The sequence below is a fragment of the Pipistrellus kuhlii genome, unplaced genomic scaffold (genome assembly GCF_014108245.1).
Source record: "Pipistrellus kuhlii isolate mPipKuh1 unplaced genomic scaffold, mPipKuh1.p scaffold_m20_p_23, whole genome shotgun sequence".
NCBI classification, from domain to species: Eukaryota; Metazoa; Chordata; class Mammalia; order Chiroptera; family Vespertilionidae; genus Pipistrellus; species Pipistrellus kuhlii.
Genome location: NW_023425522.1, coordinates 3,529,709 through 3,545,060, shown reverse-complemented (window position 1 = coordinate 3,545,060; position 15,352 = coordinate 3,529,709). Strand labels below are relative to the sequence as shown.

At 43.6% G+C, this 15,352-nt stretch overlaps 2 protein-coding genes across 4 annotated transcripts in view; one reads left to right on the top strand and one right to left on the bottom strand.

Moving 5' to 3' along the window:
* Positions 1 to 803: 803 nt before the first annotated feature.
* Positions 804 to 7,700, bottom strand: LOC123652937 (translation initiation factor IF-2-like). Of its 2 annotated transcripts, none has more exons than XR_006742524.1 (3): positions 6,487 to 6,824; positions 1,569 to 1,811; positions 804 to 1,073 (listed from the first exon to the last, which is right to left on the bottom strand). XR_006742524.1 is itself a non-coding variant. In XM_045586519.1 (3 exons), the coding sequence occupies exons 1-3, from the start codon at positions 7,382 to 7,384 to the stop codon at positions 1,053 to 1,055; spliced, it is 1,080 nt and encodes a 359-aa protein (XP_045442475.1). In that variant the 5' UTR covers positions 7,385 to 7,700; the 3' UTR covers positions 804 to 1,052. The 2 variants fall into 2 exon arrangements, 1 of the variants encoding a protein (XP_045442475.1); XM_045586519.1 differs by having other exon boundaries at positions 6,569 to 7,700.
* LOC118726772 (protoheme IX farnesyltransferase, mitochondrial) overlaps positions 6,982 to 15,352 on the top strand; it is a 110,476-nt gene continuing 102,105 nt past the window's right edge. For both annotated transcript variants that reach the window (XM_036451916.2, XM_036451915.2), the window contains exons 1-3: positions 6,982 to 7,104; positions 11,780 to 11,913; positions 13,127 to 13,448. In XM_036451916.2, the coding sequence (XP_036307809.1) occupies positions 7,062 to 7,104; positions 11,780 to 11,913; positions 13,127 to 13,448 (499 nt within the window). In that variant the 5' untranslated portion in view covers positions 6,982 to 7,061. The remainder of the gene's footprint in view (positions 7,105 to 11,779; positions 11,914 to 13,126; positions 13,449 to 15,352) is intronic.

The window sequence follows — 15,352 nt, the reverse complement described above, 5'->3', positions numbered from 1 at the left end:
TTCTTCACTAGGCTCTAAGATGCTGAGGAGGGAACCAGGAAAGGGATGTGGGAAAGTGGGGGGGCATTTTGACATCATCAAGGGAGTTGGGCACAGTGAAGAACAAAGGAACAAGACAGGAAACGTATCTGCACAAAATTCTTCTTTTACTTCTGTGTTATTTAAACCACTGTGTACCCTATTGTATTGGAAGCAGGCACCATATTCAAATTTTCTTTACTTTTGTGACAGGACATGCTCCCTAGCTATCTGACTAGACTGCAATTGTGTCTCCATGTTCTCTACCTTCAGTGAGCTCAAGACCAGATGTGTGTGTGTGGGGGGGGGGGGGGGGGGCTGTTTCTCTGTTTTCCAAGAGCCGCATGGAAAACGACAGGTTCCTGAGTGGAGGAGCTGGGGATTAAGAAATTAAAGAAAAAAAAGAAACCAAGAGGCAGAAATAGATTCAAGCTGGGATCTGGGTGGGGGCTGCCACTCTGATGGAGAGACAGTCAACCACCCACCACAGACAACACAGTGCATTTACTGATTTCCAGAGGAGGGTTTAAGGTCAAAGGAGTTTTGGGTGTGCCCAGGTCCTATCCATTCCCTCATTCCTGGGATTTAGCATATCCAGACCTGGGTAAGTCAAGGTCCTATTCGTTCTTCATTCCAAGCACTTGCATAAAGATAAGAAATCCGAACTGATAGGGTCTCTGATATTTTGGGAGGTTGTTCCCGGGGGATGGCCTTGCCTGTCACCTCGGACTCAGTTGACATTAATTTTAGGGTCATCCATGTGCATTCCCAAAGGGCCCCCTACAGCCAGGTTGCTCAGCAATCCTGTCCCAGAGGGATGCGTGGCCAGGAAGCAGTGAACAGGAAACTATACGGCAGCCTGAGCATAACTATACGCTTGGAGCAGTAAGCCTGCAGGTGCATGTCCAGTACCTGGGCAGTGGCTCGGCCATTTCATCAGGACCGGCTCTGATTCCCATGGTGCCATCTCAGCGTGCTTGCTGTCCTCATGCTTGTCATGTCAGAGTTCAAGGTGGCTGCCTCGGTGTCCAAAATTACACTCCTAGCCCTGCTTCCTGAGGATAAAAGGCAAAGCATGCCCGCTGTTCAAGCAGTAAATGAATTACCCCCAAAAGCCTTGCCAGCAGGTTTCTCCTCCTAGCTCTCCTGGCAAAATTGAGTAATGTGGCCACCCCAAGCTGTAAAAGCACTCTGGGGGAGAATCAGGCACATGTGAACCAGATTCCTCTGATGAAGAGCCATGCTTCAGCTCCTGGCTGGGCTTGGCCGACTTCAGCATCCCTGGACTGCACTTCTCCCTTTTGGTAGCCCACGCCATGGACAGAAGCGAGCCCTGGGATGGAAACCTAGTGGCAGGTTACAGCTGAGGTGCAATGTATCATTGGAGTGATCTTGGACTAGGATCCTAACCTGTTGTTAGTGGTCACCTTAGAATTGTTACGAGGTCCCAGGCACCGATTTAAGCTACTCAAGCTTAAGAGGAGGCTGATTTGTAAGCTTGAATCTGTACACTTGGCGAAACATCCATTCAAATAAGAACCAGGAGTTACCTGCTCTGGCTCCAAAGCCACCCATCTATTGCATCCAGTGGTGCTGAAGCCTCCGGTCTGCAGACCACACTCCTGAAAGCTCAGTTTGGCTCTGCAGGTGAGGGGCAGCCATGGTGCCAGACTGGGACATGGAGTAGGAGCTTCCTCCTCCCGCCTGCTTCCTGTCTGCTTGCAGTGCCTGCACAGCTCAGCCCAATGCTTCTTCACTCCAGTAGCTGTAGCTGAGCCCAGGGGACGGTTTTTCTAAAACACAGAGAACCAGCTTGGCCAGGTCTCCCTCAAAGACCACAGCACCAGCGGCACATGCCCCTGCTCCTCTGTCTCAACTGTAATACTCCTGACTTCGTTTTCAGTCACCCAGCTGTAGAAGTGGTAGCTGCTTCCTGTAGTTGTACATCTGTGGCACCAGTTTTCCTTTAACCCAATTACTTAGCTAAAAACTTTATATGTGCTAATCTTTATGTTAAATTCTGTTCAAAAAACTAAATAAATTCTCTGTTCAGGTAATTGGTGTGATTTCTGTCTTCTGATTGGACTTGATTCAGTAGTATTGTCATGCAGACAGCCAGCCAAAGGCACAGTCCTTCTGAAATAAACACTCTATGCTTCCTTACCCCTAAACTACTTAGTGTACCAGAGGATACTTTTGCCACGCCCCTAAAGGATTAGAAGGGCAGATCCCCTCTGACTAGGAGCCTGAGTATCACGTTTTCCCAGGGCCCCCTTTCAAAGCAGAGGACCTCTCTCAAGCAAGAAGCATACCCAGGCCTAACTTATCACCACCCACTCCCAAAATCATGGTACCAGGGGAAGAACCATTAAAAGTTGTGGGTGGACCGAAACCGGTTTGGCTCAGTGGATAGAGCGTCGGCCTGCGGATTGAAGGGTCCCGGGTTCGATTCCGGTCAAGGGCATGTACCTTGGTTGCGGGCACAACCCCAGTAGGGGGTGTGCAAGAGGCAGCTGATTATTCTCTCTCATCGATGTTTCTAACTATCTATCCCTCTCTCTTCCTCTCTGTAAAAAATCAATAAAATATATATAAAAATAAATAAATAAATAAATAAATAAATAAAGTTGTGGGTGGGGTCCTGGCTGGGTGACTAGTTGGTTGGAGCATCATCCTGTACACCGAAAGGTTGTGGGTTTGATCCTTAGTTCAGGCCCATATAGGAGGCAACAGATCAATATTTCTCTCTCTCCAGAATCAATAAAAACATATCCTCGGGTGAGGATTAAAAAACAAAGTGATGGGTAGGAGTGAGGAATATATTTCAAGGGAGGAAAATCTAAAGGCCAGGAATCCCAAGAGACTGAATCCAAAGAGATGTGAAGTCAAAACCCAATATTTTAATCCCTTTGACCTCTCTCCAAAAGTTTGACTCTTCATAACAGGCCCATAATAGCCTGGTACTTTATCAAAGTTAGCGCTCTTTCTGGAGGATGGGGTACCCTCATCCTTAAGAATGTTACCCAAAGTCAACTCTGCAGCAAAAGCTACTGGTGCAAATTTCTTAAAAACTACTAATATTTTATTTTTGCTTTTTTTAAAAATATATTTTATTGATTTTACACAGAGAGGAATTGAGAGGGACAGAGAGTTAGAAACGTCGATGAGAGAGAAACACCCACCAGCTGCCTTTTGCACACCTCCCACTGGGGATGTGCCTGCAACCAAGGTACATGCCCTTGACCGGAATCGAACCCAGGATCTTTCAGTCCACAGGCCGACGCTCTATCCACTGAGCCAAACCAGTCCCGGCTATTTTTGCTTTTTGAAGCATATAGGGAATCATGTAATGGTGAGAGCTATCATTTTTTGAGCTGACCATGAGCCAGGCATATTAGTGCAGAAAACCTAAAGGAACAGTGTGTTAACAAGTGAGAATTTTATTTTCCCCCATGTAATCAGGCCAGGGTTAGTAAGGCAATTCCATATCAAGTAAAGACTTGCTCTCTACTGTTAAGGAAACTTAGAAATTAAACACATCACTTGTGTTTCCATCCCATTGATCAGAATTAGTCACAAAGTCACACCAAGCTGCAAGGGGGGCTGGGAATGTAGTCTTTATTCTGGACTTTGAAAGAGTTAGCATCTACTCAGAAGCCCTGTCATATGGTATAAAACTCAGTGCATGTAGAAAGACTCAAGAAGAAATTTTATTTTCAATTTTGCAACAATTCCCCTACAGAACAAAGTTGGATTCAAGAACAGCTTGGTTTTTAAATAAGTGCTGAAACATTAAAGGAAAATAAGAGGAGCCATTATCTAGGCAAAGTTTGATAACATCAATTTTTAAAAGGTAAGATACAAAGCTTTATATTGATTATTTAGAATCATGTTTAAAAATACATAAGCAGACCTAGCTGGTTTGGCTCGGTGGATAGAGTTTGGGCCCATGGACAGAAGGGTCCTGGGTTCCATTCTGGTCAAGGGCACTGACCTGGGTTGTAGGCTCTATTCCGGGCCCCGGTCATCGACGGTGTGTGCGGGAGGCAACCAATCAATGTGTCTCTCTCACATTAATGTTTCTCTCTGTCTCTCCCCCTCCCTTCCACTCTCTCTAAAAAAGAAAAAGAAAAAGTAAAAAAAAGAAGAAAATGAAAAAATAACCTGAGGTGAGGATTAACCAAAAAGTAAAATAAAATATATAAGCAAGTAATAATTGTAGTTAATGACATTAACATAAAATTAAATGCTACAACTCAACTTTCAATTATGAGATAATTAAAATTATGCTGTCAGCTAAAAGTTTTTAAATATTTATAATGTATCTTTTCATAGCAACACTAACAAAATAAACAGATAATTAAAAACATAACCTACACAATACGTTTTACTTGAAATGTACATATCCAAAAATCCAAAGTTAAGATGTATAATTGTGAGACCTACATGATTTCATTGTGAAAACGTTACGGGTAGAATGAGGGACAATAAAGACAATGAGATGGGAAAGATGCTGGCTTGGATGTCCAGAGGCAGTTTTATCATTAGAGTATATTACCTACCTGTCTGGGCCTCAGTTTCTAAACCTTTATGAACTGAGAAGTTGGAGTTTATGGGTATCAAGCTCTATTATGAGGCAGAGCTTGTATAAGGAATTTTCTAAGGGAACTTGTCCAGGAAAAGTTAGTCAAATGAAGTGAGATAGTTTGAAACCAGGAAATCTGATTCACCTTAGAATAAAAATTGTCCTAAAAATATACTCCAATATTGTTTGTTCACGTGTGTTTGTGTTTGTTTGTTTTTTTTTTGTGTGTGTGTGTGTGTGTGTGTGTGTGTGTTTTGTGTGTGTGTGTGTGTGTGTGTGTGTGTGTGCTTGCAGAAGACTGGGATTTCCCAAGTTTCCGAGGTCCTCAGAGCAGCAACAAGCCTAAGTCACAGTGAGGGCTGGTGCCTGGCCCAGGGAATCACTGCCTTCATTTCTGCAGCCTCCCTGCAGATATGTGTGATCATAGCAATGTATGTGACCATGAACCCTCTTCTTTCCAGAAGTATCTTCAGGGATTACTTTTCAGGAGAATATGCTCTGGTATTATTGACATAGGCTAACTACAAATATTACATAGATGAATGCATTTTCTGACCAATCAAGCCAGAATGCACTCGTCTTTTAGGCATGTCTCCCATAAAACATTTACTCTGGTTCCTCTCAATAAATAGTAACCTATGAAGTCATTTGTGTACTTAATCAGACCATGGCCCTGTATTTAGAAAAGATTTTAAATAAAAGAAAAAATATGTTGGCCAAGGAAGGACAATGTCTATTAAACCCCTTGTCTATTGTAAGACTACAGAATTTGGGAATTCATGATTTCTGAGTACATGAAATAAAATATTCATGTTAATCAACATTTTAGAAATAACTGTGTTGTCAAGTTAATAAAAATAAATAAATCTGAACTTCAGTAAGTCTCAGTTATGTGCCCAAATACTTGTGGTGCTTAAAAAAAAAATACAGCTTCCTTCCAGCCATTCTGATTTAATAGGTCTGGAGGTGGCTCAGACATCTGTAGTTTTTAACGTTCTATATATGATTGCGACAGGCAGCCAAGATTGAACTACTGTGCTTTATAAATCAAGAAGCTGTGACCCTTCCAGATGCTTGGGTGAATGGCATGGCGAAGTAACACTGTCACAGGTATGGAACTCGGCAGCTAGGTCATATTGGACGGATCACTTAAACCTCTTTGAGCCTTCACAAGTTATTCACAAAGAGGACAGTGTTTACTATCACATATCCATAAAACACATGGGACATTATAAGGAGTTACAAAACTTTTAACATAGCATTTAATGCTTTCTTCCTCTCCATGGTGTGTCTTCTCCCTTCTTTGTACATAAGAAAAAATCTACTGTTCCTCCAATGGAGTACCAAGTTTAAATCTCTGAGGCCTGCCTGCCCCAGCTCCACCACATTCCCCCACCTGGCAAGCCCCTCCCCGCTGCTGGTACACTGCAAGCTCCTACAGAATCAGGGCAACCTTGTATTTGTAGATCAAGGTGAGCCAAAATACTACCACTTTACCCTTGAAGACAGACAGAAATTGCCCTTACAAATCCCAGTTACCTGTTTGTTCTTTTTCAAAGGCTGCATCTTTTCTCTTCCGTGTATTTTAGTTGTGGAACTCACACAAGAGAACAAGGGAGGGCTGCTGAGGTCTACCCCAATAATCACTGCACAAGTGACAATTTATTAGCTCTTATATGTGCAGGCACCTGGCAGCCCTCGGAGAGAGACGATTTCATTCTCTCAACCATCTACAACACAAACAGTATTATTATTCCCGCTGTACAGCTATTAGGGTAAGAAGGCTTGAGCAATTAGCTCAGGCAGGTCATGGGTCTGCGGGTGGAGCCAGGACTCCAATGCAGATCTCCCTCCAGAGCCCGAAATCCAACCGCCGTGCGCACCCGCTTCATTTTAAGATGCTCCAACAGCCGCCTCCCGGGGTGTGCCCCGAACACGCAACTTCCAGCACCTCGGTCCTCCCACTTGACAGCGAACATAGGAAAGCTGCAACTGCGATGGACCTGAGGGTGCAAGCCCCGTCCCGAGAACCACTTCCTCTAAGCGATTCGGGCACCAAGGAGAATCCCAAAGGGCCTCTGAAGCGCCCGCGAGGAGTCCGCAGCCAGGCCCAGCCCCGCAGCCAGGCCCAGCCCGTCCCCGAGCGCGCTCGCAGCGGCCAGAGAACACCCCGACCTCGGCCCGCCGCCCGCTACGGGCCCTTCCGGGGCCGCAGCCGCACGAGCGCCTCGCGTTTCCTGAAAATCCCTCCCGGCCTCTGGCCTCTCGTCCTGCGGTGTCGCGCGGGTCCCGTTCCACAGGTCCGCAGGCACAGTCCTTTACTTCCGGGTTCCGCCTCCGGAAGTGACACACCGGAAGCCCCTTTCCCGTACGGGGCGGGGAAGGAAGATGGCGGCGCCCAGCAGCCGGTGAGGAGAGAGGACACGGGGCCCTCGGAGAGCGGCCGGACTCGTGCGCGATGGCCACCTCCCCCCACACTCTCTCCTCACGCCTCCTGGCAGGTACCGCACCGCCCTCGGGGGCAAAGTTGGGGAAATTCCCTTGTTTAGGGCTCGTCCGGCGCCCGGTGGTGGCTGGCTGCAACCTTGGGAGCCCTTGGCGAGGTCGGCGGAGCGCCGGTGGGGGTGTGACCTTCGGGGTAGCCTGAGGTGGAGGGGACGCGGGGCTGGGGGGTCTGAGCTGGCTCTGCGGTGCTGGTGCCACCCCGTGCCCCGTCCCCTCTCGTCCCGCCCCGAGGGCCGCCAGCTTTGCTCCTGCTGGTTTGCACCTCGTGGAGGACATAGCGGAACCTTCGCGCTCCCGAGCCTCCTGGCTCCCGAGCCTCGGTTCCTAGCCGCCGGCAGTCAGGACTAGGGAGCTGTGCCCCCGCCCCGCAGCCTTCTTGCCATGTGGAGGGTCCTGGTGCTGCCACGATTACGGAAACGGTGATGACTGCTACGGGCAGCGGGCCGCAGCTTGACTCTTAGCTTTGAGCCGTTCAGCGTGGTCCCTGCTGCCATCCTCCCGCTTGAAAAACCTGTAACAACTTTAAGTTGAAGGTGGAATGCGCTTTCTTGGCCCCTTGGCGAGGTCTCAGCTCAGATGTCACCTTTGCTGAGGCGCCTACCCCATCTCCAGCAGAGCCCCGCCCCTCTTCCCTCTTTATCCTGTTTCTCCCAGGATGGCTAGCTCAGGCTGCAAGTGTTGACTTGAGTACCAGTTTATCACATGTTCCTGCCAACTGGAATATGAACACTGTGGAGGCAGGACAGTTCTCTGGTTCCCCTCTTTGACCCCAGTATCCCGGGACAGTCCCTGGTGTGCATTGTTGGCTCTCAGTAATTACTTGTGAATGAATGAAGTTTGCCCCGGTGGCGGTATTGGGGAGGAGCTGAGAATTATTTTCCCCTCGGTAGTTTAGGGCATAACGAATAGCTATGAGAAGGACTCGTTACCGCTGGTCCATATGGGGGATGACAGAATCCCAGGATTCCCTTTTTTTCTCAAATCCCAGCACCTGGCAATATCGATCTCTGAAAGTCTGACATTCCTTTTTCCTCGTGGCATTGTTATTTTATGGGTCTTTTCTGGTCTGTGTGATCTCAGAGAAAACCATTTGACTTTTCTGGAATTGAAGTTACTCATCTATAAAATAAAGCAATTTAATTAGATAGTTTCAAAGGTCCCTGTTAGCCCAACAGTGGGGAAGAGGGTGGGAAGTAGGAGGGAGTATAAATGAAACAAGACTGGCCTTGGTTTGGTAATTGTTGACTGTAATGCGGCTCATTGTATTCTGCTTTTGGATGTGACTGAAGTTTCCCATAATGAAAAGTGTTTTGTTTTTTAAAGCTTGTGGTTCTTTTTGAATTACTTGCTACCTTGTACCATCCTTGACTGAGTTTTCTTTGACCCTGACTATAGACACTCATTCTCAGAGAACTCAGCCTTTCTTGTTGCTTGAATTATATCACCTCTGTATAGAGAGTCCAATTTGGATCCCTCAGACTAGCTGGTTTTCTGCCTGTCAGTTCTGTACTTCCAGTTTTCTATAGGCAGCTCAGAATTCCCCAGGTCTAGGAAGTGGGCTTCATATACATGTGGTATATGAAGCCCACTTCCTAGACCTGGCTTGTGGCTGGATCAGTCTTTTAGCATGGGTAAGGAGGAATTAATAGACAGCCTCTTGAGCTGTGAATATAATGGCCAAAAAGATCTGTGTGGCCTACTCTGATCCACATGAATATCCACCAGGAGAGCTCAATATGGAAACAGCATGGTGAAGGGGTACAGACAGGTCATCTAGGACCATATTAAGTATCTACTGGCCGTGTCTGATTTACTATTAAAAATTGAAGTATTTTATATCATTAAAAAGAAAATTCATGACCTTCAGTTACCTGTCTACTCACCTAATTTAAAACTCCTACAATCATGACTCATTGTGGATGATGAATAGTGGATGTGGCCACATATTTCCAGATTTTTAATGTATCTATTATAATGGATCTATTGTATCCTGTGTAGCTTTTAACCAAAGTTTGTTTACAAAGGGCTGAAATGTCTTTGACATTCTAGGCACCACTTCATACAAATGTAACATGTTTGGACTAAATAAAGTATTTTCAACATTTAAAAGTGCAGTGTCCTAGGTGTGGGTTTTTGTTTTGTTTTGTTTTTTTTCCTTACTGCCATTCTGTACAATCTCACTTTCATCTGCCTGTTCATGAGAGAGAGTTTTCCAGGTGATTCTTTTCCTCCCAGCAACATGCATTTCTCTTTGGACGTAAGGAACTAAAAACTGATTTTGAAATGTAAGGCCCATACAATAAAACCTTAATGTGTTCTAGACATTAACCTGTTAACCGAGCGGGACCTATAAATACGTCAAACATAAACACTATCGGGAACGGGTAGGACATATGAATACGTCCTTGAAATATATGTTGCGCCCTGAGAGGGACGGTATATATATTTTATTGATTTTCTTACAGAGAGGAAGGAAGAGAGATAGAGAGCTAGAAACATCGATGAGAGAAACATCGACCAGCTGCCTCCTGCACACCCCCCACCAGGGATGTGCCCACAACCAATGTACATGTTCTTGGCGGGAATTGAACCTGGGACCTTTCAGTCCGCAATCGCTGAGCCAAACCAGCTTCGGCTGTAATCTTTATAATTGTTTGTAAAATTTATAATTTTTTAATTCGATGTTTCCATTTTTTTGTTGGTATTCTTTTCTATTTGTTTGTAATTTTGTATTTTACTTTGTGCTTTATGTATAAATAAACGAAAAAATATATATTTCATTTATTTTAATTAAGTATAAATAAAAAATAATATAAAATTACGTCTGCTGGGTGTGACGTACTGACACGTCCTAGTGAAAGAGTTTGCGTCCATTGCACATTGCGTAATTAAAAAGGGAACTCCCCGGTTAACAGGTTAATATTGAGGTCCTGTTACCTTAAAGAACAATGTTAAGGCCAAGAAGGAAAATATGCACCATTAAATTATAAATAAAACTGAAATATTAAAGGATTGGCTTTAAGAAATCTCCCCCCCCCCAAAAAAAAAACACAAAAAACACACTGCTATCTACACACACACACACACACACACACACACACGTAAACACACATTCACCTATGTGGAAAATAAGCATTTTATAATTAACAGGCTTGAGAACCTGTTTTTAGTGAAGAAGTGACTTATCTCCTAAGATAATTGCCTTGCCTTCCAAAGGGCAGTGAAAGTTCTTCCCCCAGTCCCTGTAAGCAGTGGGGCTGATACAGTCATCAAGTATTGTTTCGTTGTTATATGGAAAGCACTCTGCTGTGTTATAGCAAAAGTAAATCTCAAGGAACTAAAGAACACAGTGGAAACAATTTGTATTAGAAAGTGCTGTAAAAAAGTATAAAGTAATAGAATAGTTGGAAGAGACTGAAAATTCGACAGGTGAAGCAAGACGCTGTAAGCAGGCGAAGGGCAAAGAGGTGAACCAGTGTGGAGTGCGATGATGAGACAGTTGCTGCAGTGAGGTATATTTACATGTGTGGGTTGGTCATATATGTTGTGCTTCAGGAAGAAAACCATTTGCTCTGTGGAACTTAAGTTGGACGGGGCAGGACATTACTGAAGTAGAGATGACTGTCCTGAATCCTGCAACGATTACAGTAGTCCAAATGTAAGATAATAAGGGAATGGGATGGAAAATAGGAATGGGAAGAAGTAGACAGATTTGGCATATCTTCCATAGTTGACTGGACTTGATGGTTATTAAATGATGAAGGAAGAATTCAAGCTGTACCTGAGGAAATGGTTTTCTCTTCAGTAGGGATAGAGTAGAGATGTGGGTGAGGATAAAGTGTACTTAGAGCATATTGCAACCCACCATGATACTAAGAGAGCAGTTGGAAATAGGCTTAATGACTCTAGAAATGTGTTGAAGATTTAAATTTTGCCTGTAATTGCAATTGCTCAGGGATTAATGTGGCAGGCACAGCAAGAGGAGACACGAAAGGAAACAGAAGTGATGAGCAGAGCAGAGAAAGCAGGAATCTTTGGTGTCATGGAAGCCATGGGAGCAGGGACTCAGAAAGGGAGTCTGGGCCATTATACTGTGGAAGGTTTGCCTAAGAGAGACCTTGTACAGGAGCGTTGGATTTGTTGCTTTTGAAAGAAGGTTTAAAAAAATGATTAAAAGCCAAAGGCCTATACTACAGAAATAGTTTCTTCCCAACAAGATTGATAAGCTCATACTTTATTGAGAACTGTTTCCTCACCCCTTTAACTTGGCTTACCTGACATGGCCAAAATAGTAACCTGAAGTGTATCTTCCAGTTTGCAGTTATTTATTGAGAAAAATTATGCTTCTCATTTTATACTTTTAAGAAGTGATTGAACTGATTGCTTTATAAGTTTCTTCTTCAAAATATCTATAGTGTGGTCATTTTGGCATTTAATATAACAAAAGCAAAATGATCCTGAACTGGAAGATTTCCCTAGCCTGTGAAGAATTTTGCAGATTTATCATTAAGGCTCTTAAGTTGTGTTTATTTACAAATCTGGACTAGATCATTTCAGACTTATAACCCATCTCATGTGCATTGCTTATCATGGTTCAGGTAGGTGCATTACCTCCTCGCTGGTGAGGGGCATTATCCACTGTAACACTTTTCTCCCTCCGCTCTGTTCCAGGAGGGGCAGGAGGGTGTGTCTGGTATCTGGAGAGAAGAGCTGTGCAGGGATCCCCGCACAGGTTTATGCATCTCTTCAGGAACGCCGGCAAGCAGTGGGTTACATTTCAGCACTTCGCCTTCCTCAAGCGCATGGTACGTTCAGAAGGCCATCCTTCTCTGCTGCTTCTGCCTTTCCTTTTTTGTCTCCGGGAATTTCAGAAATTCATGTTACAAGAGGAGTAGTAAGAAGTACTGTTTAAAAAGGACTTTTAGTGTCCTCAGTTTATCCAGAACTTAAATCCCTTGCTTTGATTATTCTTAACTGAAACCAGGGTAATTTTGGTGTTTGAGCTTTAAAGTATGATTTTGAACTTCTGATTAAGTTTGGAGAAAGATTGAAAATATCTTGCATTGTTTTACTAGGTTAAAATTATAGAAATTATAAATTCTTTAAAATTCTGTGAATACAACAGTAATACAGAAATAATTGCCCTGACAGTGGCCCTCCTGTTTTTTTACATTAGCAGTTCATTCAAAAAGCCTTTTAAACACATGTATGTCTGAATTGAACAAATTGAGTTTTTAGTAGTTTGCTCAGCATTCTGTAGTGGCATTGATAATATATCTCAGTCCTCTTGTAGGCCTGTGTCAAGGTTGGGTTCATGATATTAGGGGCAACATAGTAATTAGCTCTAAATTACCAATAAGGGCATTTGACATTTTCTCAAATAGACAGTTTCATAGAATGGAGAAATCTTAGCTAAAAAACTTTTGGTATGCAAGCATGAAATAATATTGTATGTTATGTAAACTGCAACAATATGCACTCTATGAAGTGCCTCACGAATGCTCATAGTAATAACTTTTTGCAAGTAAGTGATGGAGAGTGCCTAGCTCTAAAGCCCATGTCCTGTCCTCATACACACTGATGTAGTCACGTAGGCCTGGGATATGCACGTCCGCTGAGCCCCACTGTGCTGTTGGCACTCAACAGGTCTCTGGGCTCTTGATTATAGAAAATGTTTTCATTGTACTTGAATGTTAAACCACCAGCTTTTGGTACTACATTAGGGGACATTCTGGAAAAATGAACAAGAAATAAAAAGGTCATCTTTCAAGGAACTTAAATTCCTAGGAATTTCTAGAAATTTGAAAACTATAGCAGAGGAATTAATTGTGTTCTTATATCTTAGTCTAGTGACTTCCATGTAACAAGCACTTTAATATTAGTGCATGTGTCTGTGTTTTATAAAGTGAGAGGAAAATCTTTTACGTACCATAAAAGTCGGACCGATAGAAGGTATAACTAAACATCCATTTCAGAGCATTTTGGCTTGGTTTAGTGACATGTTCTTTTTAAATTTAGTACGTCACACAGCTGAACAGAAGCCTCCGCCAACAGATAAAGCCGAAGTCAGAACCAATGACCTCCTCTTTCCTTGAGAAATCATCTTCGAGTCAAGCCAAAGCGGAAGTATATGAGATGAAGCCTTTTGCACCCTCCTCCCTATCTTTGCCTAGAAAGCCTAATGAAACCAAATTGATAGAACTAGAACCTGCCTCAATAATTGAAGGCTCAGTGGATGTGGGAAAAGAGACAAAAGATGAAAAGCAGTGGAAAGAGATGAAGCTGCGTGTAGACGATTTGCCAGGAATTTTGGCTCGACTGTCCAAAATCAAACTCACAGGTACTTTGTCTTCCTTGAAACTTTAATTTTAGTTAAACAGAATGCTGATTTTATTTACTGCCCCAAAAGGAATATTTTGGAACTGCAGATTCACTCAATATTTTTTCTCTCTGATTGAGATCTGAAGTCAAATTTTCTGAATTCTGTTTATTCAGAATTATAAATAGTATTATATTGAACATGTACTAGAATATCCTCATTTATTTACAATTAAAGTGGAATACTTCCCTGCTTATTTTTGAATTTTGGGTTTTTTTTGCACCTGTTGTCCTTTAAAGCTGCAGTGAGATAATGAGTCTGTCTGTCTGAGTTCACAGCAGGATGGGCGGCACTGCTGTGCGTGGTGTGCAGTGGAACCACAGTGGCCACTGGGACTCCCACTCACTGATGTTTGCCTCTTGTAGGACCTCTGGGACTGTCCCAGGTATGAAGGGGTTTTGAGTGCTTTTCTGAAAGGCGGTTTAGAACCAGACTTTTTGCCTAATTGTAGCAAACTGCACCAAAATAATTGCATGCATTTAGGTGTTAACCCTAATGTCATTTGGTTACTACAACCACCCTACAAGTCAGGTGAAACTTTGTTATTATCATCCCATCTCATAGCTAAACTTAGAAGTAGCTTATTCTGGGCTCATGCTGTTCAGACTATATGTCCTGGGGCATCCTGCAGACAGACCTGGTCTCTCCATTTCTTCTGGATGAGAAAGAAAAGAAATGGGTAAACCATAAGGTTGTATTTGGTAGTCTGAGGACAGAAAGTGGTAAATGATATTGTTGAGTCAAAATCGGCAAGTGAGCCGATGAGGCAGAGAGGCTTTGGGAGTGGAGAATAAAGACGGACAGAGGAGTGGTTTCTGTTTGTTTGTTTGCTGTTTGTCTTTCAAGAGAGTTGAGCCTGAAATCCAGGGGGAAAGAAGACAAACCAGACACATCTTGTTCCTCATGACCAAGTTCACTTAAAGAACCTTTCTCGGAGGATGACACTTGGACATGGGGAATTGACAGAGAATCATAGTAAAGCTTACAGTTTGCGGCTCTGCGGGGGGGGGGGGGGGGGCGGGGGGACGGAGTTCAGTGGTGTCTTTGAAGTTCTCTCAGTGCTTTCCAGTGGCTGAGCAAGGCGTCTCCACGTTGCTAGAGCATTACCTTGTCATTTACTCTGCTGGTTTGAGTGTCATGTAGACATGTGAAGAAGGACTAGATAAGGCATGATTCTAGGATGTCACCCAGAAAACAAGGCCTCTCCGTCTGGGCGCCAGAAGTGAGCTCTGCCATGAGCAGGAGCTTCTCGGTGTACACCAGTCTGCAGATTCAGGCTCTCATGTCCCATTTCTTTCAGCAAAGCCAATATTCTTCGCCTCTCCTGGACTCCCGTGGGGGCGGGCCTGACCATGCCGCATTTCTGCTGCCCCAACGGGGCTGAGGACTGGGTGCCGCCATCTTGTGGCTGTGGGCATCGCCATCTTTGAGGGAGTAGCAGTCAATTAGCATATCCCCTCCTTATTGGCTGTGGGTGCCACCATCTTTGTAAGGGCATGATGATCAATTAGCATATTCCCTCCTTAGTAGATAGTATTTCCTCCAATGGCATGTGGGAATCTGACTCCTTCTGTACTCCTTGCTTGTGAATTATCTGTTTTTACCAGTGTTGTCTATTTGAAAACTGAAAATATTTTTGTGTGTTTGTTTTTATTTTCTAAGTTTTGGTGGGATTTAGCATCTTTTTCTCTATTGATCATTTCTATGTTTCCTTCTTTTATTTACCTCATACCCTTGGTCATTTCTTAATGATGTTTTTAGAGCTCTCTTTAGCATTTTATCCATCAAATGCATTAATTTTTTTAACATTTTCTTTTCCTTTATTTTACTTGTGATATTTCACTGTTTTATTTTGCCCTGCTGAG